Source organism: Thamnophis sirtalis, unplaced genomic scaffold, assembly GCF_051295495.1.
Source record: "Thamnophis sirtalis isolate CommonGarterSnake01/CBP01778 unplaced genomic scaffold, rThaSir2_p1.2 scaffold_5, whole genome shotgun sequence".
In the NCBI taxonomy this organism is placed as follows: Eukaryota; Metazoa; Chordata; class Lepidosauria; order Squamata; family Natricidae; genus Thamnophis; species Thamnophis sirtalis.
The window spans coordinates 102,426,584-102,451,814 of record NW_028261385.1 but is presented as its reverse complement, the minus strand read 5'-3'; the positions used below and the strand labels follow the sequence as shown (position 1 = coordinate 102,451,814).

At 38.3% G+C, this 25,231-nt stretch overlaps 1 protein-coding gene across 3 annotated transcripts in view; it reads left to right on the top strand.

Annotated features, from left to right (window-relative positions):
• The window catches only part of LOC148045506 (stimulated by retinoic acid gene 6 protein-like), a 49,963-nt gene extending 24,985 nt beyond the window's left edge, over positions 1–24,978 (top strand). For all 3 annotated transcript variants that reach the window (XM_087716327.1, XM_087716325.1, XM_087716326.1), the window contains exons 6-18: positions 2,812–2,860; positions 4,438–4,563; positions 7,125–7,195; positions 8,322–8,433; positions 11,068–11,200; positions 14,617–14,692; positions 15,339–15,420; positions 21,099–21,147; positions 21,241–21,358; positions 21,964–22,083; positions 23,033–23,196; positions 23,368–23,517; positions 24,142–24,978. In XM_087716327.1, the coding sequence (XP_087572453.1) occupies positions 2,812–2,860; positions 4,438–4,563; positions 7,125–7,195; positions 8,322–8,433; positions 11,068–11,200; positions 14,617–14,692; positions 15,339–15,420; positions 21,099–21,147; positions 21,241–21,358; positions 21,964–22,083; positions 23,033–23,196; positions 23,368–23,517; positions 24,142–24,248 (1,357 nt within the window). In that variant the 3' untranslated portion in view covers positions 24,249–24,978. The remainder of the gene's footprint in view (positions 1–2,811; positions 2,861–4,437; positions 4,564–7,124; positions 7,196–8,321; positions 8,434–11,067; positions 11,201–14,616; positions 14,693–15,338; positions 15,421–21,098; positions 21,148–21,240; positions 21,359–21,963; positions 22,084–23,032; positions 23,197–23,367; positions 23,518–24,141) is intronic.
• Positions 24,979–25,231: the final 253 nt, after the last annotated feature.

Genomic DNA, 25,231 nt, shown 5'->3' with positions numbered 1-25,231 from the left:
GTTGACTAAGATCTTGATCTTCTTTAGGTATCAGGGATATGAAGGCTGTCTTCCAAGATGGGGGTACCTTCCCTTCCATTTGGATCTTATTAAATAATTCCTTAAGGGGTTCTACCATTTCTAATTGTAAATTTTTGTAATGAGCCACTGTCAAGCCATCTGTACCCGGTGCTTTCCCTGCCTTTAGCTGTTTAATTACTTGGATAATTTCCCCCGAAGTTATTGATTGATTCAATTTTTCCCTCTGCTCGTGTTTAACTATGGGTATTTTTTCTTTGTCCAGGTATCTATCTATATCTAAACTTTGTATTATTCGTGTACAATCCTATAAAAAATTCAGGAAAGGCCTTATGAATCTCATCCTGTTGATACACTTCCTTCCCTTTATAATGTATTTTCAATATAGTGCGAGATTTCTGTTTCTTCCTAATCAAATATGCTAACCATCTCCTAACATCTTAAATATTTTTAATGCATGAAATATATGGGGCTAGTCCTATGTGATTAGGATGTCCTTAGGTAGTCAAATTCATTTTCTTCTGGCTTGGCTGTGTTATAGATCAAATGGCAACATTGGTATGGGCTTTTTTCCTATTTACCCCAACTCCTGCAGCCTGAATTTAGAACTTTGTAGTCAGTTTCTCAAAGTTTGAGTCTTTCATTTGAGTTTTCTTGCATATATAGTGTAAGTACTTTCCAATTTCTGCATTCAAGCAAGTCTTTACTATTACTCTGCTTCTGATACATAAACATATAGTCATAATTCTCTACCTACAACCCTGATTGCAGTTGTTAGAAGACTTGGCTATAAAATTATGCTGTCATGTCACTATCACAACATTTAAGTATGAACTTATTAAAATCCAGAAATATTCTTGCTAGGTATAATATTTGGAAAGTATGAATCTAGATATAATATTACATGTCTTAGCAGCAAGAATTGTATATGCACAATACTGGAAAAATGAAACATCCACAGAAGATGATGATGTAATTAATTTTTTAAAATTAATTAATTATCCAGAAATGGATAGATTGACATTAAAAGTAAAAGAAAAAGAAGATACAGAGTATTTTTGAACATGGGACTTGCTTTATAAATGGTTGGATAATAGAAGTAGAAATTAGGAATGGGAAGAGTATTATTGTATTAAAATAAATTGATCCACCCAATGTGCTGTTCACTAAGCATTTATGTATGTAATGTGAAAATATATAAATAAACTGTTCAAAAAGTATGAACCTATATGCAGGAAGAATGACATCTTGATAATCAAGGCAATTGTCCTTGTAGTTAATTTGTTTTGTGTGTGTGTTTAGCAAATATATGTGTTTAGCAAGTGTGTGTGTGTGAGAGAGAGAGAGAGAGAGGGAGAATTTTTTCATACTGCCAAGAGTTATTAAGGCAAGGGGTCTTAACAACTTTAATTTTAGATAAGATAAGATGATAAGATAAGATAAGATAACCTTTGTTGTCATTTTTTACTATAAGCACACTGGCACACATTAAAAATGAAATTTTGTTGCCTTCTCTCGAAAGTATATATCTACCCACACACATACATAACACACACATGTGCTATATACATGTAGATATTTAGACACATGCATACACATACACACATGTATACATATACACATACATATACTGCTGTCTTTTGAATACATACCTTCCAGGTATACATGAATACCTTCCAGAACAAGGAAAATAAGTAATGAAGAGAATGTATAGCATCCCAGACAATACTGTGGACCCTGCTCAAGCAGCTGGCTCATAGTATCCCTGGTGTCAAAGAATAGAAACAGTTGGGATGATCAGTGAAAATACAGAAGTACAGAAGTCAAAGGGAAATTAAGTTCATAGCAAACATATACTGCCAATAAGAAAATCAAGATAGATGTAGTGATCATATGCAAATCATATAATTATAACACAAATATCCAGATATCAGTAAATAAGTTAGCATATTGGATGGAATGTACTAAAAAAAAAATTTCTAAGAACACGGGAAAAATCAAAGCAATAAACTATTGTAACTCTTCCACCATCTCCCTATTTTCTACATTGCTGAAAAGGTAGCGAGATCTAATGGTGAGGATTAAGAGATGAAAGTTGCATTGGAAACACTAGCTTCTAAGATAAAAAAAAATAGTAAAGAGTTCCCTGAAGATTTTACTCTGCTAGTCGTTAGTTGATTTTTAGGGGAGAGCATTCATCTTTGTTTCCAGGCTATTGAGACAGCACTGTCTGAAGAAGATTATCATGGTCATATGGTCAGCATGACATCATGCCACAGTGCAGAGCATCCAGTGAAATATGGAGTGCTGTTATCTTCCCATCAAAGTGGTGCCTATTCATCTACTTGCATTTACATGTGTTCGAACTGCTAGGTTGGCAGAAGCTGACGCAAGTGACGGGAGCTCATTTTGTCACATGGTGCTAGGGTATAGATCTTCTTTGGTGTCTTTTAAGCAGCTGAACCACCATGCCTGTCAAGAAAGGGGTATGGATTGCCTTTAACTTTACCATTGCCAGTGAAGATCTGTTTTCATGCAATAATGTCCTTTTCCATACAAAACTTTCCAATTGTATTAGCGGTTAACTCCTGAAATTTTCTAATCAGATTTCACCAATAATATAGAAATCAAAGAAACAGTATGAAAGTGATGTATGATGTTGAGGTTGGATCTGATTTGACTATGGTGCATCAGAGATTTAGTTTAACAAGTAGTAAAAATATGTACCATATGTATCTATTCTATAACTTTGGCTGCCAAGTTATGAAACTAATAACTTCTTGTATTTTACAGGGCAGTTGCCACGATCTTCGACATTTTAGACTGCCCCGGTGATGAAGCTGTATGTATTTATTTTTGACAATTATTACTGTTTTATTATGGCAATTGGAGGTTCACTTAAGGCAGGGATGCCAAACTCAATTTCATTTAGGACTACATCTGAGTAGTGTTTGACCTTGGGAAGGGCTGGGGGATGGAGTGTGGCCAGCTCGAGGTCATTCATTGAGGCTCCGTTTTCAACGGGGCTTAGTTTTCACTGGCAGAGGGCTCCAGGAGGCTGTTGCAGTTGAAAATGGAGCCTGGGTGAACCATGTGTGGTCCTTCTGAGCCTTGTTTTCGCTGTCAGAGGCACCGAGGGCCAGTTTTTCACTATTTCCAAGGCAGGCCCTCTAGCCAAATCTAAGCACCCCATGGGCTGTATCTAGTCCACAGGCCTTGAGTTTGACACCCCTGACTTAAGATGTTCAGTCCATCAATCTAATGTAAGTTTAGCAGGTTACTGGTTTGCTGCTGGAAAAAAAAACCCTGAGCACCGTGCAAAAAAAGAAAAAGTGGTGTGAGCTAAGGTTAGGCCTATAGAAAATCTATTGTGCTTTTTATGAATAAGGAGCAAGTGCTCAAACAAAAAGTACATGGATTCAGTCGGTTCCTCCTCCCTACAGTGGGGGATTGGCTTCCGAAAGTCAAGCCTCAATAGGAAGTGATCAGACCATGACAAGGGCAAGACCTTAATACCCCTCAACTCTAGATCACGCCTCCACTGCTCCGAAAGGAATACGAGGCCAAGTGTGTGACCCGCTGAGTGAGTTGAACCCCGGATTACTTGGGTCAAGTCCATGGCTGTCATGGAAGCTATGAACTCCTGCGCCCCATCAGAGCGTTCACCAAGCGTAGGCAGGTTGAAGTCCCCCAGGACCATAAGCCTTTATGCATAAGGAGCAAGTGCTCAAACAAAAAGTACATGGGTTCAGTATACTGAGGGAGGCAATAACATTGAAGAAGTCATGGAAAGTCATGAAATTTCTCCCTACAGGTGAGTTTTTGACTGGATTCACTGAATGAATGAGGTCATAAATGCTGACTGAATTCCTGATACCAAACAACCATTGGCTATTAGTGAAGTATTAGTGAGCAATGTCTCTGAAATGTGTACAGTTGTTCATGTACCTATCCTTGCCTTCCCTGGATCCAATCTTGGATCTACATGAGTTGGATTGCAATTTCCCATGTCTACCAATAACATGTCTTCACTTATGCTGGCTGAAAGATATGGGAGTTTTTAATCTAACAAATCTTGAGGATTCCAGATTTGACAAAGCTGCAATATACTCTTCCAGCATGTAAATTTGTTCTCCATAGTTGAGTTTACATGAAGACAGATCAGTAGTCCATCATCTTGCTATTATATGCTGACTGGCAAGATCTTTCCCATTAGACCACAAGATTAGAACAAACTTGGTCTTTGCGACTGAATAAAGTCTTTCCTCTAAAGACCCAAGATTTCTGGTATGAACCTCAAGACAAGCTTCAGCATTCACTACAATTAATTTACTGCATAACTTAAGTTGAATGTACACAGGGAAGGAAGAAGAGTGGCTCATCTGCAACTTTGTGGGTAATTTTGCTTTCCATGCATAGCATTTTGGAACGTACAGTGACCCAATTCTGATGTGGCCATCCGTGCTGTTCCTGTTCCTTCTGCTAGGACGTTTCCTTTGTATTTTTGTGAGAGCAGTGAGAAATTCATCTGTACAGAACCAAAATGTGAGTATTTATAGCAGCACTGAAGTCCTCTCTTTTAATAACTTTATTTAGATTATTTGATTGAACTCCAATGAGATGAAAGTTCTTTAAATGCAATTGAATACCAAAGACAAATCTAGAAAAAGAATTGTGAAATAAGCTGAATATTAAACCAGACTCACTGATTTAAGAAACAAGAACATGTCTGGCAATCATATCCCTTTTTTACTATTTTGGCCATTTAAATTAGTTAAAAGATGGTTGCTTCTACAAGACTTTGGAAATGGAGATGATGCGTCACCTGCTATCTGCTAGTTTCACTGTTTTTAATGACTGTTATTATGGTTTTCTGGATTTATTTAGGTTTATTAACTGCCTAGAGAAGTACAGTTGTGATGATCTACAATCACAGTAAAATAAAATGAAAATAACTAAAAATTGCCCTGCCTAAAATCAGCATTGGAAGCATAAAAATGGTAACATATCAAATTGGGTCAAAAATTTCCACATTTTTGGAAGACTTAATAACTGATTTCCATAGTCAGGTATTCTCATGTCTTCTAAGATTTAACCATACTCCCCAATTCTTGACAGTTTTCTGAGCCTTATAGTGTTTCTCATGTGGGCTGGAAAATTCTGGAGGTTGACCACAGACCGGTGGCTCTATCATCTACAAGTCATTGGTCTCATTTGAGACTTATGAGTCTGCATACAGACAAGAGGTAAATTAACTGGTCCTGTGGTGCAGCTGTAACAAACTGTAGAGATGATACAGGTATTAGTTTTTAGAAGAAGCTCTCCTATTCGACCATCTCATACAATATTAGGCAACATTCTATCAATAGTAGAGACCTTCAAGTTTCTAGTTTCTATTATCTCCAAGGATTTGAAATGGACACCTAACATTAGAACCATCATTAAAAAGGCACAATAAAGAATGTTCTTCCTGCGTCAACTTAGAAAGCTCTGATTGCCTAGGGATCTGTTGATAGAGTTCCACAGGAGAATTATTGAGTCTGCCATTTGTACCTCAGTAATTGTCCGGTTTGGCACAGCAACCAAACAGTACAGGTACAGATTTCAATGGATCGTTAGGACTGCAGAAAAAACAATCACCATCAACCTGTCTTCCATTGAGGATCTGTATACTGCACAAACTAGAAACAGGGCTGAAAAAATATTAGACCCCTCCCATCTTGGACATAATCTATTTCAACTTTTCCCCTCAGGACACCACTATACAACCCGATATAAAGATAGTTGTATCCTTTCCCCCACCCCACCGTGCCATCACTCTGCTGAATATTTAATTTCCACAGCACTGTCTCATTTCTCATCTTTTCTCATCTTCTCATCTTTCCTACTATCTTCTCCTATTGTTTTATTATGATTTATCAATTGTTGTTTGTAACTTATGATTAATCATTATGATTTATGATCTATGACCTATTATAAATTATTGTTGTTGATCTATGACCTATTATAGACTGTGAGCTTATGCACTGAAGGCAAATTCCTTGTGGTCTGATCATACATGGCAAATTCTCTCCTCTCCTCCTCTCCCCTCCCTTTTCCCATCTCCTCTCCTCTCCTCCTCCAAAATGTTCACCTTCTGCATTCTTTCAACAATGCCCTGAATAAACAGGCAACATTTATATGACTTTATTCTTTTTTGATATTAAACCTTCCATAATACAGATGGTAGCAACAGAAAAGATGTTAGCAGAAATTATTGCATGGCCTCACAGTTATAATCCAGGCTAAACATCCATTCTAATATTTTTATTAGATCTTATAATCACACTCAGAAGCCTGTGGGTTCTTAAAATAAGCTCTGCTCATTGTGTCCTTGATTTCTGTTGCTGCCATTTTTGCTTTTGTGGCTTTAAGGTCTTCTGTACTTCCATGAATTTCCTGAGATATGAGTTAAAAGCATAAGACTGTATTTTTGGGAGTATAAGATGCATCTTCCCCCCCCCCACTGAATACAGCCATTTTTGGCCTCCTGAAGCCCTGCCCTGCATCCCATTTTTGTGAAAAATGGGTGAAAAATGGGCCGTTTTTCACAAAAGGGGTGTTTTTGCCTTCCCCCACCCCCCAGAAGCACTTTGCAGGCTTCAGCAGGACTGGGGGAAGGGAAAATTTCCCCGTTTTGGTGAAAAACAGGGGTGTTTTTGCCTTATCCCAGCCCTGCTGAAGCCTGCAGAGTGCTCCTGGGGGCCAGGGAGGACAAAAACTTTTTTTTCTTACTTACCTCTTCAAAATCGTGGTGCATCTTATACACCAGTGCGTCTTATAGTCTGAAAAATAGGATACATAAAGTGGCTTGATATGTTCTGAATAAACAATTCAACCAGGCACATTGCATTATCTGCAGTGGGTCTACCCATTCTCTTTGTCATTTATATGCATTAGCAGAAATAAACCTGGGTTAATATTATGTATCTAATTTGGGTTTTTTAATCCCTAAAAGTGCTCTCTGTCTCTCCGTTTCTGTCTTTGTCTCTGTCTCTCCCCCCCTCTCTCACACATTGTTTGTAATTCCTGGGAATATGTGTAAAGATGTTTTATTTACAATACAGGACAAAGATTCTCTTATGGAAGAATACCAGTCGCAGTATGTCCAGCAATTGCTGAGAAAACCTGTGCTTGGGTGAGGATCATTTTATCCTTGGAGACATTTTTGCTTTAATGTATTCTGATAATTCTTTTTTCTTATTTTTCCAGTGTCAGGTAATTGGCTAATACCAATATGAGCAAAATCCTTCTGCCGATAGAGCAATAGCTAGGCTCATATTCCATAAAATGATAACATTAGCTGAAAAGCATCTGAAATCTCTAATGGATCTCTAAATGGTTAACAAGTGTATTCTGGTTTAAGATTTGATTTGATTGAGTATAGACATCAGATGCAGCTATACCTGTGAGTATATGGGCTGTACTGCTGAAAAGCTTACCCTAGAATAAACCTGTTAACCTATGATCCCTTGGGATCCTCAGCAAAACCCACAATATCTTGCTGGCAAAGTGGTGTGTTGTTTTGAAGCTTTGATTCTTGGTGGCATTCTGGTGAAGAGAGAAATATTTTGAAAATGCTGCTTATAGGTAGTCCTCAACTAATGACTTGGAATTGGAATTGGAATTTGGAATTGGAATTTCCATCACTGAGTCATGTGGTTGTAAAGCATGATATCATATGATTGCATTGCTTAGCAATAACAATCCAGCACTTCCCATTGCCATCATTAAATGAGGATTGCAGGTTGTTGAGTGAGTCTCAAATGGACCAAAATCAGGCCAGAAAGCAAGGAAGATGTGGTGCAAATGCAGTAGGCCTGGGGTGGCTTTTGCTGTGTGGGTGAATATGTATGAGTGGCCCATGGAAGGAGAGGATGAAAGTGACTTACCAGAGCAACCTGCAAACTTCCCTACCATTTTCTCCATTGACTTTGCTTATTGGAAGGTGGGAGGGAAGTTCCCAAATGGAGATACTGTGCAAAAATAGTTTAGGAAAAAATAGAGCATGTTGGTCACCCATATCCTGTTCATTGTTTTTGTTATCATTCATAAATTCCCATCATCTACAATCCAACTCCATTGAGGGATAAAGACCATCACAATAAGGGTTCTATTGATAGAACTAGGCCAAATAGCAATGAGAATTTTAAATCCAGAGAAATAAAGGAAATTGATTTTCTTCTATCACATGCAAAGCAGCTTTGGAGAATGACCTGATTTTTTTTGTTACGTAACACCCCTATATTTTTATCTACCAACAGGAATCCCAAGAAAAACTGGTTTCAGAGAAAGCTATATCAGTGGGACCCCTACTTTAAATTCCCCACCAGAATAATCAGCACAATTGTCGTTATGTTCCTATGTCTTTACATGGTAAGGCAAGGCAGTGCATGATGCTTTCAGCAAGGAAGTCACTGCTGCTTTTGGTCCAATCAAATCATCTTTGAACTAAAATGCATTCTGGGGATCAGCTGTTATCTGTAGTCCAAAGAACAGGCATTGATCTTTGAAGCTAAGCTGTAATGCATGCTATATTTTGCATGCTGAGCAAAATTCTAATATTTAAATTATCCCAAGTAGTCGATAATATAGGCATATTAGAATACTATACTATAGTCTCTCCTCTTCTCCTTCTCAAGTGAAGCTATACAGGTAGTCCTCGAGTTGCAAATGTAATGGAGCCTGACTATTCCATTTGTACCTCAAGGATTTGTAGGAGTGAATCTCATACCTTGAGTGACATCACTCCCTGCTTTCTGCCCACACATTGGTTAATCAAATGTGTGGTTTGTTAAGTGCTCATGAGGTATCTCAGGGTGGGGAAGGTCATTGGGGGGAGGGGGCTAGTGATGGAACAGGCCTCCCAAACCCACCATCTTATGCTTCCCCCTCCCATCCTGCCATGCCAGACTCCCTTACCTTACAAGATCTATCTCCTTTGTGCTGCGATTTCTGTGCCCTTGAGAGGAGATGAGATGGAAGCTCCTGGGTGCTGTAATATTATGTGAGTTCAAGCACCTATCCTCTTTTGCAGAAACTGAGTGCTTGAACTCTCACGAGATCACAAACCTCAGAAATTTTCATTCTGGTCATAAAAAGTTTTTGCTGTGCCTTTATCCTGCTCTTTTCCACCACCACCGGGACACTTTTCGCCCAAACCAAGACTTTGACAAAGACTGGAATCTTTGCTTCCTTGCAAATGGGGGATTTAACAATGGAGTCATCCGCTCTATTTTTAAGCGCCCCTTTTGCAAGGAAATGAAGATTCCAGTCCACGTCAGTTCTCCAAGTAAAAAGTGTTTGGGTGCCTATAGGACACTTTTGCTTGCTCAAAGCCACAACGGACCAGGAGGCTGAGTGAAGTGCCAGTCTCACAGCCATGAGGTGAGGCAGGGTGGTGGAGCTGCCCTATGTACCTGGCTCCCGCTTACATCAGGGCTCCCACAGCCGCAGCACACCACTCAGCCTCCTGCTCTGTTGTAGCAGTGAGGAAGCAAAAGAAGTGGCCAGTGGCCACATGGGCTTCTGCTGCACATGGCTGCCAGTGCTGCTACTGCAAGGCAGGTGTAGGGACTTAGATGGTCTGGCTGTGGGGGCTCTGAGGTAAGCCAGTGCAGGGTATGTGGGGCAGCTCCATCCCCTTTTGCCTTGTGGCCATGACACCATGAGCAACCAGACTGAATGAGTGGCCAGCCGGCTGTCCAAGCTCTTAAGTAGGGCTTTTTCTTTGGGGGGGGGGTAGGGCGTATATTAGGAGCATATGTAAAACATGCTAGGGCTTATTTTTGGGATAGATATTATTTTGGGAAAGCGGTGAATAAGAGGATAAACTTCTAGAAATAGAACTTTATTTGTTAAAGGAAAGATCAATTAGAAATTAATTTCTAGATATATTCTCATAGAGCTTTAATCTAAGATTGTAGTAGTCATGTGAAATGCTATTTGTTGTACATTAAGTTCATTCATCAAGCCAAGCAACATTTGTTTTAAACATGCTTTGCTGAATAATCATATTTCTTGTATTTGACAATCACCATTACTTGGCGTTATGTAATAGTTAAGACACAAACTATATTGTATTTTAATATTATATCTTGTATTAATATAAGCTATGTGAACACAACAAAGCCAAGTTATTTACTTGAAGTAGCACAGAAACAATTCCTATAGAAAGATTCTTCCTGCCCACCAACCACGATAGTCTGGGGAGATTCAGTAATTATGATCCTCAATTAGCTTGTGTTGCCACATCTTTTCCTGTCCTTGGTCAGGTTATATGGTAGAAACAAGGCAAAAGGAAAACAATGCCTTCCCCTTTCTGCCTGTTGTGGACCACAAGGGCAGAATGAGCCTATCTGGAGAGATATAGGTCTCATGACATGTACAACAAAAATTGGCACCCAAACTATCTTTGTAAACTAGTCTTTAGAGTATATTAACAGTAAATAAAAATAAACATTAGAGTTGAAGAAAGGATGAGGCTCTAGGATGGGAAGTATGAACAAAGGAACATTTTCTCTTAATCAACAAAGGAAATTTCATCTAAGATGATGATTAATATGGTGAATTCAGAGAAGAAGCTAGCTTTGCATGATTTGCCCTGAGCATAAACGAAATAAAATCAAGAGTGATGACAATCAATCAAGTTGCTCATTACTTTTAGAGGTCTGCATCCCTTCCTGTGATTTGGGAAATACAGGGTGGAGGCAGCTAAGATCTATTTCTTTCTTTGTCCATAGTGAGTCTGTGCTTCTGGGAGAAAAAAAAATATAAAAAGTCTCCAGCAAATTCCTCCCTTGCTATTGAACCTTAACAGATGGGATCTATTCCTGTTGAGGGGTTTAGCTAACAGATCTCCCCCAACTTAAATTACTGTAGGTGTGAAGGTCTACTGGTCAATTGTGAATGCATTCTGACCTAATAGGAGTTCCTAAAGTTATCTATTATTATCTTATAATTTTCACTTCAGACATTTTTATCCCTCATTATCTTTCATTTGTCTTCCAGTTTATTGGGTTTGAATTTATTATGATCAATATAATTATCCAACTACTCAGAGTCCTGCTTAGTACGTTAGAAGAATCTTTGGCAGGTGAATCATTGGTCCAAGTCATTGAAGAGTTTATTCGTGTCTTAGAAGGTAAAGGCATAATATTTAAAATAGAATATTAAAAATAGAAAATAGAATATTTTATTTTAAAATATTTAAAATAAATAAAATAGCATTATTTTTTGATGGGTGGTGTAATGTACCAGTTACATTGAAAAAGAGAATGACAAATTTCTAATAATGTTATCCCTAAACAAAAACCTGATATTGCTTGAAGAAGAAAAAAACAGCCAGTAGCTCTTGTACATCCATACTTTCTTTCCTTAATGGGAAGAGGAGCAGCTAGGTTAGAAAATGCCCTTTCTGAAGGGCTAGAACCTCAAATCTCTAAAATTGAACTTGAAGAAAAAAAGAAACTTCTCCTTTGTGCAGAATCACCTTGCTTTTTGAAACCCAGCATGGTTTACTAAGTTGAATGAGGTAAAAGGAGAAGGCCAACATTTCTTCAGTAGAGTAGAAAAATGGCTTCTCATAAGGAGATGTTATATTCTCCATTGGCCCTCTATACCCACTGCTGTAAGGGCTCTGAATGCAAAAATATGAATTTCATACAAATAAAATAAATAAGTTCATAGTCCTGTGCTCTGGTCAGAGATTGACAACCCCCCAAAATAAGATACATTTCTTTCCTTAAGTTTTCCCATCCACATTTCCTACTGTGTTACCCTGTTTCCCTGAAAATAAGACCTCCCCGAATAATAAGCCCAATTGGGCTTTAGAGTGCATGCACTAAAACGAGTCCTTTCCCAAAAATAAGACCTCCCTAAAAATATTGCAACACAACAGCAGCCATGAGCTGATCATGATTTCTGCCTCCTGCACCTCAAAAATAATAAGACCTCCCCAAAAATAAGGCCAAGTGCTTATTTTGGGGGGTCAAAAGAAAATAAGACCCTGTCTTATTTTCATGGAAACATGGTAGCATTTTCCAGCTGGAAGGAAGAGGATGTGTTCTTTTTGCAATATCCATGCTGGCAGGGAATAATTAAAATGTATTGTATATATTTTAAGGTAAATGGCAATTATATTTAAAAAATTGAGGGATGAAAGAAAGAAGATATAGAGTAGTATAAGGTAATTACCATATTTTTCAGAGTATAAGACACATCTTTTTTCCTCAAAAACGAGCCTGAAAATCTGGGTGCTAACCAAAATGGCTGTGTATACAAAAATTGCATGCATAGCCTTATGGAGGCTTTCAGAGAGCTTCTGGGGGCTGGAGAGGACAGAAATGAGCAAAAACCAGGCTGTTTTTGCCCCCCCAGCGCCCCCAGCACTTTACAAGCCTCCCTAAGGCTATGCATGCAATTTTTTTTTAACCAAAACTGGACCCATTTTTGCGGAAAACAGGCCAATTTTTACTAGTTTTTGCCCACCCCCACCCCCACAGGAGCACTCTGCAAGCCCCCCCAAGGCTATTCATGCCTTTAAAAAAAACAAAACGGGCCCATTTTCATGAAAAATGGGAGGTTTTTGGGAGGTTTACAGAGTGCAAAAACTTTTTTCCTTTTGGAAAGCTCTTTAACTGATTGATGAGAATTACATTGATCAAGTGCTGTGCCAGCAGAAACAAAGTTAGGTGCTGCAGATTGTCAGTGATTTCCTTCTCCAGCACATGGACAATTACACCTGCAAACATCTACCTACCTACCTACTTTCTCTCTCTCTCTACCTACCTACTGTATCTCTCTCTCTCTCTCTATCCCTCTATCTACCTACTTACCTACCTACTCCCTCCCTCCCTATCTACTGTATTTCTCTCTCTCTCTCCCTCTCCCTCTACGTACCTACCTTCCTCAAAACCTTAGTGTATCTTATACTCTGAAAAATACGGTACTTACCTGCACCAGAAATTTCTGCTGTTTAGCTACAGCCATCAGGCTGGTTTATTTTTGTCCTTACACAATGACTAGCAAATGTTCAACAGAGCTATTTATGTCAGATTTCCTTGGTGTTTGAGGTAATAGATACTCTTATACTATTCTCTGTTAGATAGCTCTATGTGGATACAATTCTGGTAGCAAAATATAATTGCCTTTCAAAACCTATGGCTGTAGCATTGACCTGAAAATGAGTTGTAAGGAGTTTTTAGCTTATCAGGATTTTTTTTTTCCCTTAGTAGGTTTCATTCCCTAAAAGACTCAGGTGTTTGTTTGGCCTTTCTAGCATGAGTAAAGTGTTTAGAAATGATTGCAGCAACAGCAGAAGAGCAAATAAAGGCAACAGAAATGATAAGAGAGTTAGAATTGTTCTCTGCTTTTATCTTTGTGCGAAAACAGGTAAGGGAAGTCATGATTTTGGATGACTTTGATTACAGGTAGTCCTTGATCATTGTTCATTCATAGTTACGATGGCCTTGGAAAAAGTGACTTGCAACTGTACTCACACTTATGACTATCACATCATCCCTGTACTTATATTACCATTATTTGGGTGATTGGCACTTGGCTTACATTTATGACTTGGTGCAAAATCCTGTGGTCATGGGATTGTAATTTGAGATCTCTCTTTTTTTTGCCAATTTCTGTAACAACCCGTAGGGAATAACAGTGGTTGAAGAACCTCTTGTCCATGTTTGCTCCTGGGATGTGTTGATTGACTTCTCTAGGATCCAGAATGTGAACTGATAGCCATGGAACTGATGCAGGACTTCTTTTCTTCTCATCGTTCAGACCTTTTTTTATTCTAGAGATAGATTAGAAAGTTTCAGGTTTAGAAAGTCACATTTATGTTATAGTGTAGACTAGGGCTCTCCAAACTGAGCAACTTTTAAGACTTGGGAACTTCAACTCCCAGAATTCCACAGCCACCCATGGTGATAAATTTGTCAAGTTGGAGACTCTTGGTCTAGACAAATGAGAAGACCTACACAAACATTTACAACAACATTTACATTATTTATATTTGTTAAATTAATATTCTGTCATTCTTTAAGGAGTAGTTAGTGTTCCCTCCATTTGTTTTATTACCCATGCTGCCATCAGGTGAAATATATTGGACTGAGAGATGACAGTTGGCCCACAGACACTAGTGAGTTTCTACAGCTGAGTGTAGAATTTGATTTGGATTTGAATGAATCCAGATCTACCCCAATAGCTGGCAAACTACATCTGATTAGCTAGCATTGTTCAGAATATTAAATAATCTACCCTAAACATTATTATTGGTGAATAAAGTCTATATCTAAAACTGAATAACAAAAAACAAAACATTATAACATTTCAAAATTACAAAAAGACACAGACAGTTAAGAAATTGATCAGTTTACCTGTGTCCAGATGTTACCATTATTTGGTAACAGTAAAAACAAATTGAAAAGAGACTGAAGAATGTTTATAGACACTTTGGAAATTTTGAATTTTACCATGACTACCTCACTAGACCGTGGTGAGAAGTATTTTGAGGGCATCATCTCTGAATTAAGATTATATTTGTTTGTTTTATAGGAATTTCTATTGTTACTACTGTTGTTTCTTCTGCCACATGCATTGGATATGCATTTAACATCTTAGTCTGCTACAGGTACATATATAGATTATGCAACTCTTGTGTCGATGTAACATGGATGCTGTGATTAGGTGACTGAAAATATCTATGACACTGTTTCCCACTTTTGTAAAAAGTCATGAATAGTATCATTTTCATACTGTGTCTTCCACTATTTACAAGAAGCTAATATATCAGCATGGATAACGATGGATAGTAATGGGTGTGGGGAAGAGCATTATGAAAACGGGAAGATTGTTCTACTTTCATAATTCAAGCCTATTTGCTCAATTATATGTTTTATCTTGGTCAAGAAATGTATAATATATTTTATTTCTCATATTAATACATTTCTCAATGACCAGCTGAAGAAATATGCATCTTCTGCTTGTTACAAAATTCACATATGGTTCCCAAATGTTGCTCATTGTTCCCTTTTTGGTTGGAATTCTGCCAGTACTACTAAATAATGGTCTATTTCACATTCAGAACTTCTTGTTACCCTTAATAGACTTCATTACGTCTCCAATCTTTCAAGATAAATCATTCATATTTTTGATTCATTCCTTTTCATAGGTATCAATATATTTTATGAAAGTGTTTGTATTGTATATATATGTGTATGTACATGTCTGCCTTTATGCGTATATATAGATTTATATTTATATTTTTTTGCTTCTAGAAAACAAATTAAATTGTTGAGAGCAGGCAAAAGGTACCTATTTGTGTCAGAATCTATGAAAGTTTCATCTGCTCAAAGTGTGGTGAGTTTTCAGCATTCAAAAAATTACTACTGATTGGGGTTGTGGTCTACAAGGCAAAATAAAGCATACAGTAAATGGCCTTTTATTTAGGTTAAGCCAGTGGTTCCCAATGTGGGGCCCACTCCCCACAGGGGGGCACTTTGATTTTTAATGGGGGCAATTTGAACCTTGTTTTAACCAAGTTTAACGGGGGATGCCTTGCAGGGTCGAGCTGAGGAGTTTGCTCAGTTTCTGTCGGACAAAATCGCTCAGATTCGGACAGACCTGGACTCCATTTGGACAGAACCAGCAGAGATGCCAAGGGAGGGTCTTGCTCAGACTTTCTGGAATGAGTTCCAGCTTGTCACCCCTAATAAAGTGGACAAGGCCATGGGAGCGATGAGTGCCTCCACCTGTTTACTGGATCCGTGCCCCTCCTGGCTGGTTTCGACCAGCAGGGAGGTAACACGAGGCTGGCTCCAGAGAATCAGGAACGCCTCCTTGTTGGAGGGATCCTTTCCACGGCCTCTTAAGGAGGCGGTGGTGAGACCCCTCCTCAAGAAGCCTTCTCTGGACCCAGCTATTTTTAAAAACTATCGTCCAGTCTCCAAACTCCCTTTCTTAGGGAAGGTTGTTGAGAAGGTGGTGGCCCTCCAACTCCGACGGACCTTGGATGAAGCAGATTATCTAGACCCTTTTCAGTCTGGTTTCAGGCCTGGTTACTCCACCGAAACCGCTTTGGTCACACTGACCGATGATCTCTGGTGGGCCAGGGACAGAGGGCATTCCTCTGTCCTTGTACTCCTTGACCTCTCAGTGGCCTTCGATACCATCGACCATGGTATCCTTCTGTGACGGCTGGAAGAGGTGGGGTAGGAGGCACTGTCTTACGGTGGTTCTCCTCTTACCTCTCGGACAGGTTGTAGTTGATGTTAGTCGGAGGGCAGAGATCGACCCCTAGGCCCCTAACGTATGGGGTGCCGCAGGGTTCAGTCCTGTCCCCCCTTCTTTTCAATATCTACATGAAACCGCTGGGTGAGATCATTCGACGGCACGGGATAAAATACCACCAGTATGCGGACGATACACAGTTGTATCTGTCCGCCCCGTGCCAACTCAATGAAGCGATGGACGTGATGAGCCAGGGTCTTGAGGCTGTTAGAGACTGGATGGGGGTTAACAAGCTTGTGCTCAATCCAGAAAAGACCGAGTGGCTGCTGTGCTTCCCTCCCACGAATTGGCCAAGTGTTCCATCTCTCAGGCTGGGGGGTCAAATTGTACGCCCCTCAGATAGGGTTCGCAACTTGGGAGTCCTCCTGGACCCACAGCTGACTTTTGAACATCATTTGTCAGCTGTGACCAGGGGGGCATTTGCCCAGGTTCGCCTGGTGCACCAGTTGCGTCCCTACCTGAACCGGGAGGCCCTCACAACAGTCACTCGTGCCCTTTTGACCTCTAGGCTGGAGTACTGCAATATGCTCTACATGGGGCTGCCCTTGAAGAGTATTCGGCGACTTCAGCTGGTCCAGAATGCAGCCGCGCGAGCGATCGTGGGTGCACCCCGTTTCACCCACGTAACACCTATCCTCCGCGAGCTGCACTGGCTACCTGTTGATCTCCGGGTGCGATTCAAGGTGCTACTTGTCACCTACAAAGCCCTTCATGGTATTGGATCTGGGTACTTGAGAGACCGCCTACTGCCAATTACCTCCACTAGACCGATAAGATCGCATAGATTAGGCCTCCTGCGAATTCCATCAGCTAGCCAGTGTGGCAACTACCCGGAGGAGAGCCTTCTCGGTGGCTGCTCCAACCCTCTGGAACGAACTCCCCGTGGAGATTCGGACTCTCACCACCCTCCAGACCTTCCGCGCCGCCCTTAAAATCTGGCTGTCCCGGCTGGCCTGGGGTTAAAGACTCTAACCCCACTCGAATTGTATGACTGTTGTGTTCTTAAATAATGTAGTGTTTTCATGTTGTAAATTGTTTGTCCTTCCCCCCCCTCTTGAACTGTGAGCCGCCCTGAGTCCCCCCAGGGAAAAGGGCGGCATACAAATAAAGTGAAAACTGAAACTGAAACCTGAAACAACCCTGCACTGCTGACTTGATGCATTGCAATACATCAGCTCAGCAGTACAAGGTTGTTGTTAGGTTGTACCACAACTGATGGTCCTGTCACCAAAGGCTCTATATAAGAACTATTTTTACTTAATATTAACAAATTCTGGAGACCATCCAGAATTTTGGCAGGTTGTTCCAGAGTGAGAACTCAAAGACCTGAGCAGAAATCCCTCAGTATACTTTTGATAGTGCCTGAAGAATTAAGAACCAAGGGCCTCCAGATCTTAGCAAGTTCAATTACTTCAAAGCTGTCAATAGTAACAAAAGCCATCAAAAGATTTAGGAAAACCAGTGTGGTTGGGGACATATCACCAAGATGATCACATTGGAAAATACTCTCTGGGTATGCAGGGCAAGTGGTCTAGGCTAACTTTTATTAACAATATTCTTTTGGTTTTTTTTAATAAAAAAGTTTTTTTATTTTTAGAAAAACAAAAAACATACAGACGTAAACACACACAAAATAAAAATACTTCTCTAATGACTTACAGTGTGTCAATTGGTTACAAAACTTTTGTGCTTTCTCACAATACTCTTCACTTGCAATTTACATAAAAACTCATATCATCATTCTAATATATATGTATACAATTTTTATGGTTATTAAAGATTCATTTGACTATAGCTATTATTGCATGATTTTTATGTAAAATATTCTAAATTTAAGATAAATTTATATTATGGCATTTAAATCATCCTGAATTCAGTCAATAGTATTACATCTTTATATTCTATTCTATATAGAATTATTTATCTTTTATAACAAAGCTTTTAAGCATCCTCTCCATATTCCTCACTTACAATTTATATAAAATTTCATGTTATCAATCTAGTATACATATATGCATTATTATTATTAATAATCATTTATTTAGCTATAACTATTATTACTTTATTTTATACATAATACTCTAAATTTAACTCAGTTTAACTTATTTTTTATTCTAACATTTCATTTCTTCATCCTGTATCCTTCCAGTAGTAGTGCAGTCCTATATCTCTTGCCATTTGTGATATTTGTATTCTAATTGTTTTCTTGATAAATCTTATGTGGACTTCTCTTGGCACCTTGTTGTTCCTTGCATATCTTGTAAAGACTCAAAACCCTCCATCTGTTCCTTCCATCCACTTGCCTTTGGTTATCATCGTGCTTCTGACAAAATTTATCTCATTGTTTCTGCCAGAATTTCTCCCCTTTCTTCTTCCATGTTTTGGGGTTTGAGAGTTCCAGTTCGTTAATCTCTCCTTTCAACATTCCACTTCTGTCATTTCCAACCATGCTGAATTTGCTGTCAATTTTCTTATCACTTTGTTCATATTTTTCTTCAATTTTTTAAACTCTATCTTCAAATTTCATCATCATTTGATAAATGTTCCCAGCTCTTCTCTCTATTTTGTCTGTTTTTTGTTCTATGTTCTCCATCCTCTTTTCAATGTTTTTGTACTTATTTGTATTCAAACATAATCATTTGCAATGTTAATTCTTTTTATTCTTCATGTTGCACCATTCTTCCAGGTTATAAACACTCCACTAAGACATCCAAAGCTTTTTTGTTAAGTTTCAAACAAGTTCACTATAATCTTTCAAGTCAAGATTTTCTCTTCACTCCAGTCCAGCTCTTGACAGTACTCCAGAAGAGCACCTGCATAAACAATACGTATTCTTCCCACTATCTCTTTCAATAAACAAAATTAAGAGCCTTGAAGTATTAGATATGAGTTGAATGTTCAAAGGAAATTTAAAAAATGATGTTTCCAAGCCTCCAGTCTCTAGATGGCAGTGTTGCTTCTTTTTCCTCTGCCTCTACCTCTCTCTTTAAATTCCGCACTTAAGAAAGAAAAAAAAGGGCTTAAAAGCAAACAATCCAGCTGAGCATTGTAAAAAGAAAAGAAAGACAATCATAATCTACAAATATGAAAAAAAGAGGAAAAATAGAAGAAGAGGGAACAAAGAAACCAGTCCAATTTAAAAAGTAAGAGGCATTTATAAAAGTTCCATCCATAAAAAAGCAAAATTAAAAAAAGATAACACACTAAGTTTAATACAGGCTTAATTCACTGCTTGCTCTCTTCTTCTGTCTTCAATTTTAATTTTACTCTAAGTCTTTTTGTGTGTTTTCTTCTCTAATAGTAAAAATTTACCTCACCATTTCGACACTCTCTCTCCTGCTTTTCTTTCATTCAGGGGCTGTCCCAACTTTCTGCAGCTTTAATGGCTGCTTCTCTTTCGCTGGAAAAAAGAGCTTCTCCTGGATCAATCAGGGACTTTGCAATGTCCCTGAGATCAACAAGACGTGCCCTTCTCTAAAACCCTCTCCATGGGATGGTTTAGGTCCAAAAGGACCATCCAGCAGCAGAGATATCGACAGCAATCCTGGAGCTCCAAGATTGCATGTCATGTCGTAGCGACGTCATCACCGCTCCTCAATATTTTTTTTCTTTTTGTTGTGGCTATAACTCTCAGAATGTTCAGTCTTTTCCAATACTTTTAGAATAGAGAAATGGAGAAAACAAGACAGTTCAAACAGATAAAAGAAATGGCAGGGTTTAACCCTGAAAATGGTAATAAAAAGTTGGATGGGTGCTTTTAGTCTTGGTGTTAAATTACAAATATGATACCCTGTTTCCCTGAAAATAAGACCTCCCTGGATAATAAGCCCAATTTTGCAATACAACAGCAGCAGCCATGAGGTGACCACGCTCGCCACCTCCTGCATCTTAAAAATAATAAGACCTTCCCGAAAATAAGTGCTTATTTCAGGGGTCAACATACCGATATGCAACTCAAACATACCACAAGATGTACATATACTGTAGTCAACCAGAACTGAAGGCTCCTCTTCCTAAATGGAAAGATAGAGAAAATTGAAAAAAAAAAGCCTGGTTCCATTATTGTTTCTTCAGAAAATGCAAGAGACTTGTTCATGGCTTTCTTTTGACAAGCTCTTGGAAGTGGGAATATTTCAGAGCTAGCCGGTTTTCCACTAGATTGTACCAGTTCTCCCAGTGTAAAAGTATCCATTTTATAAGTCTCTTTGGAGATTAATTCATTGGGTAGCTATTAATCAATTAATCATCTGAAATTTGTTTGCCCTCCTCCAACACCAGGCCCCTTTCATCTAATCAGTTTAATAACCCATAAACAAATAGATTGTAGCCGCTTTGCCTTTAACTAGTTTTCAAAACAAAGCACATTCTTGAGCCAAGCTGTCAGGATAATGTCAGTTACAAATACAAGACAGAACTATAAATAGAAGAGCAGAAAGTAGCTTTTCTGCAGAATTCATCCATATTTCTTTGGTTATTTTTCTCCTTTGTGGATTTCTTCTATTTTTGGAATTTTATTTGGGTAAAAATAAATGGGTAGAAAGAAGTTGCATCTCAGGGTTTTGCATCATATTTTCTATCCCTTAGACTGATCTAAGACATTATGCTGACAGTATTGGTTTGTGTAAGTTATACAGAAGTAGTTCTGCGGTTTACAAATACATCTTTTAGATTTCCTGGAAATATTGTATATTTTGTTTGTATGTTTGTGAATTCCTAACTGAGTTCTCCTATTCTTTTTATACCAACAGGTAGCACTATCAAAGTTTATCTCTTTCCAAGTTGCATACATAATGTGGGGTATGTGAACACTGTCTTAAAAGGATTGGAATAAGTTATTGGGAGCTTCTAATTCTCCTCATTTGTTAACCAGTTGTAAATTTTCTTTTCTAGGATATCTAATCATGCATTTGACGCAGTTGTTATTTGGAATGATACTTATGTATATTTTGATTTTACCCATGATACATGGCGAATGGATGGAGCTTTTAAACAAATGGGGAACTGTGATGTAAGTGCCTGCAGTCACAATAACAGTTTGGTCTCCCTGCTTTTCAGAATTGACCAGGCTGCAAATGTGAGCATTATTCACATAATCAACTCTTGTTGAATAGTATCAAAGCCTAGAAGATAATCTGGCTAGGTGGGATTGGGGAATTTTGAGCAGCATCCACCTCATTAGCTGGATAACAAAGAAGGAAATTGAACATCCTCCAAAAAATATGTACAGAGCAGGTGATTTTCCTTGTTCTGCTGCTCCAATTGCAGAAATATTCATAGTCAGAAATGAGATGTTGTATCATTTGAAGTACCATTTGTTAGTTTGATAGGAAGAAATGCATAGTACAAATGACCCCAAAACCTTGCCTTCCTTCATATGAAGTTCTGTACTATGTTCATAGGATTCCACCTTTAATCTTTTTTTTTTACTTTTGAATTTGGAAATTGTATAGAATTGATTACCAAGGGATTCAAAATGATGAACATAAAAATGTTGGATCCCAGAGTAAGAGGATGGTAGCTAAACACAATCCTTTCAATATTATTTATATTTTTTTGATTGGTTTAGTTTGGTTATAAAATGCAATGTTGTTTTCTTTGTTTTCTATCTCTCAGCCTGACATTTGTCATTGTCCTAGTGATCAAGAAGATGCAGGTGCTCACAGGTGCCAGGTTTTTTCTCCAGCCAAAAATGTCACCGACTGACAGTCAAAAGCCTTTGGCTCTTGATAACAGGTCAGTGCTAGAGGGTGATATATCTACTGCTATCCTGTGAATATAATTTTTCCATTGTACAGCACCTGGGATTGATAGCCAATGATGCTTCCGATAAACATATTGTAGCAGTGTCTATTGGAAGATACTCTAGAGTATCTTTTTTCCTTATTTTTAAAATGACTGTCCAGGAAAAGATGTGGAAAAAAAGAAGGGATGTGAAAATGTGAGACAGGATTCGTATTTACACAAATAAAAACATTATTTGGAAATAATTAATCAGGGAAGCTAATCTAATTCAGCCTCTAATTCTGCCATTTGTCAGTCACTATGAGATAATCTTGGCAGGAAAAAGTTAAAAGATCAATGGAGAAAAATTAAGTACAAAAATACAGTTTCAGAAGAACTATGTGGTATTTGTATTATGCTGATTCAAGCTATAGAGAAAACAGGTTCAAATGCTTCTTCATGCTGAATATTGCATGGAGAAAACTAGAGAAGATTTAACAATATAATTCTCATCACCTTTCTTTTTATCCTAGTCTTTATCTGTTGATTATTGGTTTATCTTATTCTATAGAAAAATCTTTTAATATTGTGCCAATGTTGCAATTTATAGACTAATTGCAATTCAGTGAAATTTGTTCATATATTTGCATTATATCTTGGTACACCAGTTTGTATCTCATCAACTACAATTGGTGGGACTTGTAAATAAACCTTATTCATCTTCTCATGGGCTCAGTAAAATATTATAACTTTTACAAGTACAGCTTATTATACTTCCTCAACTGAGCGCTAGGTAGAACTACTGAATTTTCCTATTTGGTAAAAGCTCATTGGGAGAAGTATCTGCTTCCAAATTCGAACAGAGCACACGACTGAGTTCAAAAGCAAATTTATCTATTTCTGCCTCCATAGTTGGAGAGTAAACATGAAGACTTCTCAGTGGTAGCCTCTTGTTTTGCAGGAGAGTCTTCGTAAACTTCAGTTATTTTTTATTCTTCCATTCGGTGGTCATTGGCTTAACTTCCTGTCTGATGAGACTTGCCCGCAGCATCATTCTTGGAGTCTGGCTGGTTGGACGGATAGATAGGCCAGTAATGCCAAAAGGTTATGAACAATGTGATGCAGGTAAGCATTTGAAGTACTTTGCAGAGGAGACCTTATTTACTTTTACATAACAGAATTGGATTTTCCACTCATTAGCATCTTTGTTTCAAGCCTTGGAGGGAGTGGGTGGGATGGGAGAACAAGAAGCTGCATTTAACACGCAAAAAAGAAATATTCATGATTTTTCTACAGGTTACACAGTTTGGATTGGAATGCTTTTTCTGGACCACTATCACACAAACCCCATCCTTGTGTGCTTCTGCCAAATCCTTTGCGACAAACTCAAAGAGAAAAGGCTGTCTGCCGATTCATACTCCTCTGTGTGTAAGCCTTTGGAAATAGGTAAGCTTCAATCAGAGGCCACATGGCCTGTTGGGATGTTAAGCAATATAGAATATATAGGGCAGGTTAAAATAGAATCTTCACTTCTGGGGAAGAAGCTCTGAACACTGCAGATTGTTTTCATTTGGAGAACTCGTGAAGGTGGGCTCCATAACTAAACATTCCATTTCATCAACGGTTTGATGAAAGTTTGCACAGGCTTCTATTATGAAGATAAAACTATGTCCATATACTTTATTAGAAGTTTCCGTTTCAGGTATCTATGCTATCATGCACACTGGATTTCAGGAATAGCTTACTGAAGGTTATCTGTTCAGACATTTGTTATCTGTTCAGACATCACTACCTCCAAATTTTGTTTATCTGAGGGTGTAGCATTTTTTTGCAGGGTGGAGTTGTTAAGATAGTGAGATATAACACTTGTGCAAGACTCTAGAGATGATGTATTGATCTATTTCCTTTCTCCCCAAAGCTTTATATTTTGTGTTAAAAAATATATAAACTGCAATTCCCCCCCCCCAATTCCAAAATGCATTAAGATCAATTCTTTGGCAAAAAAGGGATGAACTGAAATGCAATGGCCCACTAAACATGGCAAAAATTAATGTTGTTTTCCTTTTTTAGTTCCCAGACTGTCTAGCAAAGCCAGGATAAGATGGTTCCTGCTCTATACACTTCTGAATAACCCCACTGTCCAAAAAGTCCGGAAGCTAAAACCTCTCTCTTATTAAGTGGATGGATCAAATCTTTTCTCTTTTTGACAATGTGTGCTCAATCTGCTAAGAGCATCTAGGTGCCTCTGTGGTCAGCAACAATTTAGTGTTTGATCCAAGTTGTGATCAGGAGGGGCTTGCTGACATATTCATTTGTTTCCTAAATGAACACTTGCAGCATGGCGAGCATTTATTATGTTACTGTACTGTATTCAATCCCAGTTCCGCTCTATGATAACTGCAGTGTGATTAGTATATATGCAAAAAGGAAAAGATTCAGCATAACCCACAGCGGAGGAATGGTTGGCGAAGATGACAGAATTTGCAATGATGGCGAAATTAACTTCCTTAATTAGTGAAAAGACAACATCAACGTTTACTATTGATTGGAAACTCCTAACTTTTTTTTTTTTGCTTGGAACAGATGAAAAGAAATTGTAATTTATGGTTTTGATGATTAAAAAATAGATAATGATAAAAAGAGACATTTTTCTCCTTGTAATCATAAACTAAGAGGTAATTTTGTATTGCTGCTTGTAATTACTGTAAAGAAAATTGGAAGCCACTTCTGTTTCGGTTCATTTTTTATTGTTGCACCTTTGTCTCCTTCCTTCCTTCCTTCCTCCCTCCTTTTCTTCCTTTCCCCTCTCTCTTTTATAATTTATATTAATTCTTGGTATTTTTTTTATCTTTGTCTTAAAATATCGAATAAAAATTATTAGCCTTAAAAGCTTGTGTGTATCCCCAAGTTGGAAATCAGGCTGGGATTTTGTTTATTTTGTATTTGTATTTTTGTATTTATTATACATTTATAGGCCGCCCTTTTCCCTGAGGGGACTCAGGGCGGCTTACAATAAAAGGGGAAAGGGAGTGTAGGACAAATACAAAAAGAAATGTGAATGAGAATAAATTAAACAGTAAAACACAACATTCACTCGACATTCGGGAGGGGCAAAAGTAAAAACTTATCCCCAGGCCTGACGGGCTAGCCAGATCTTGAG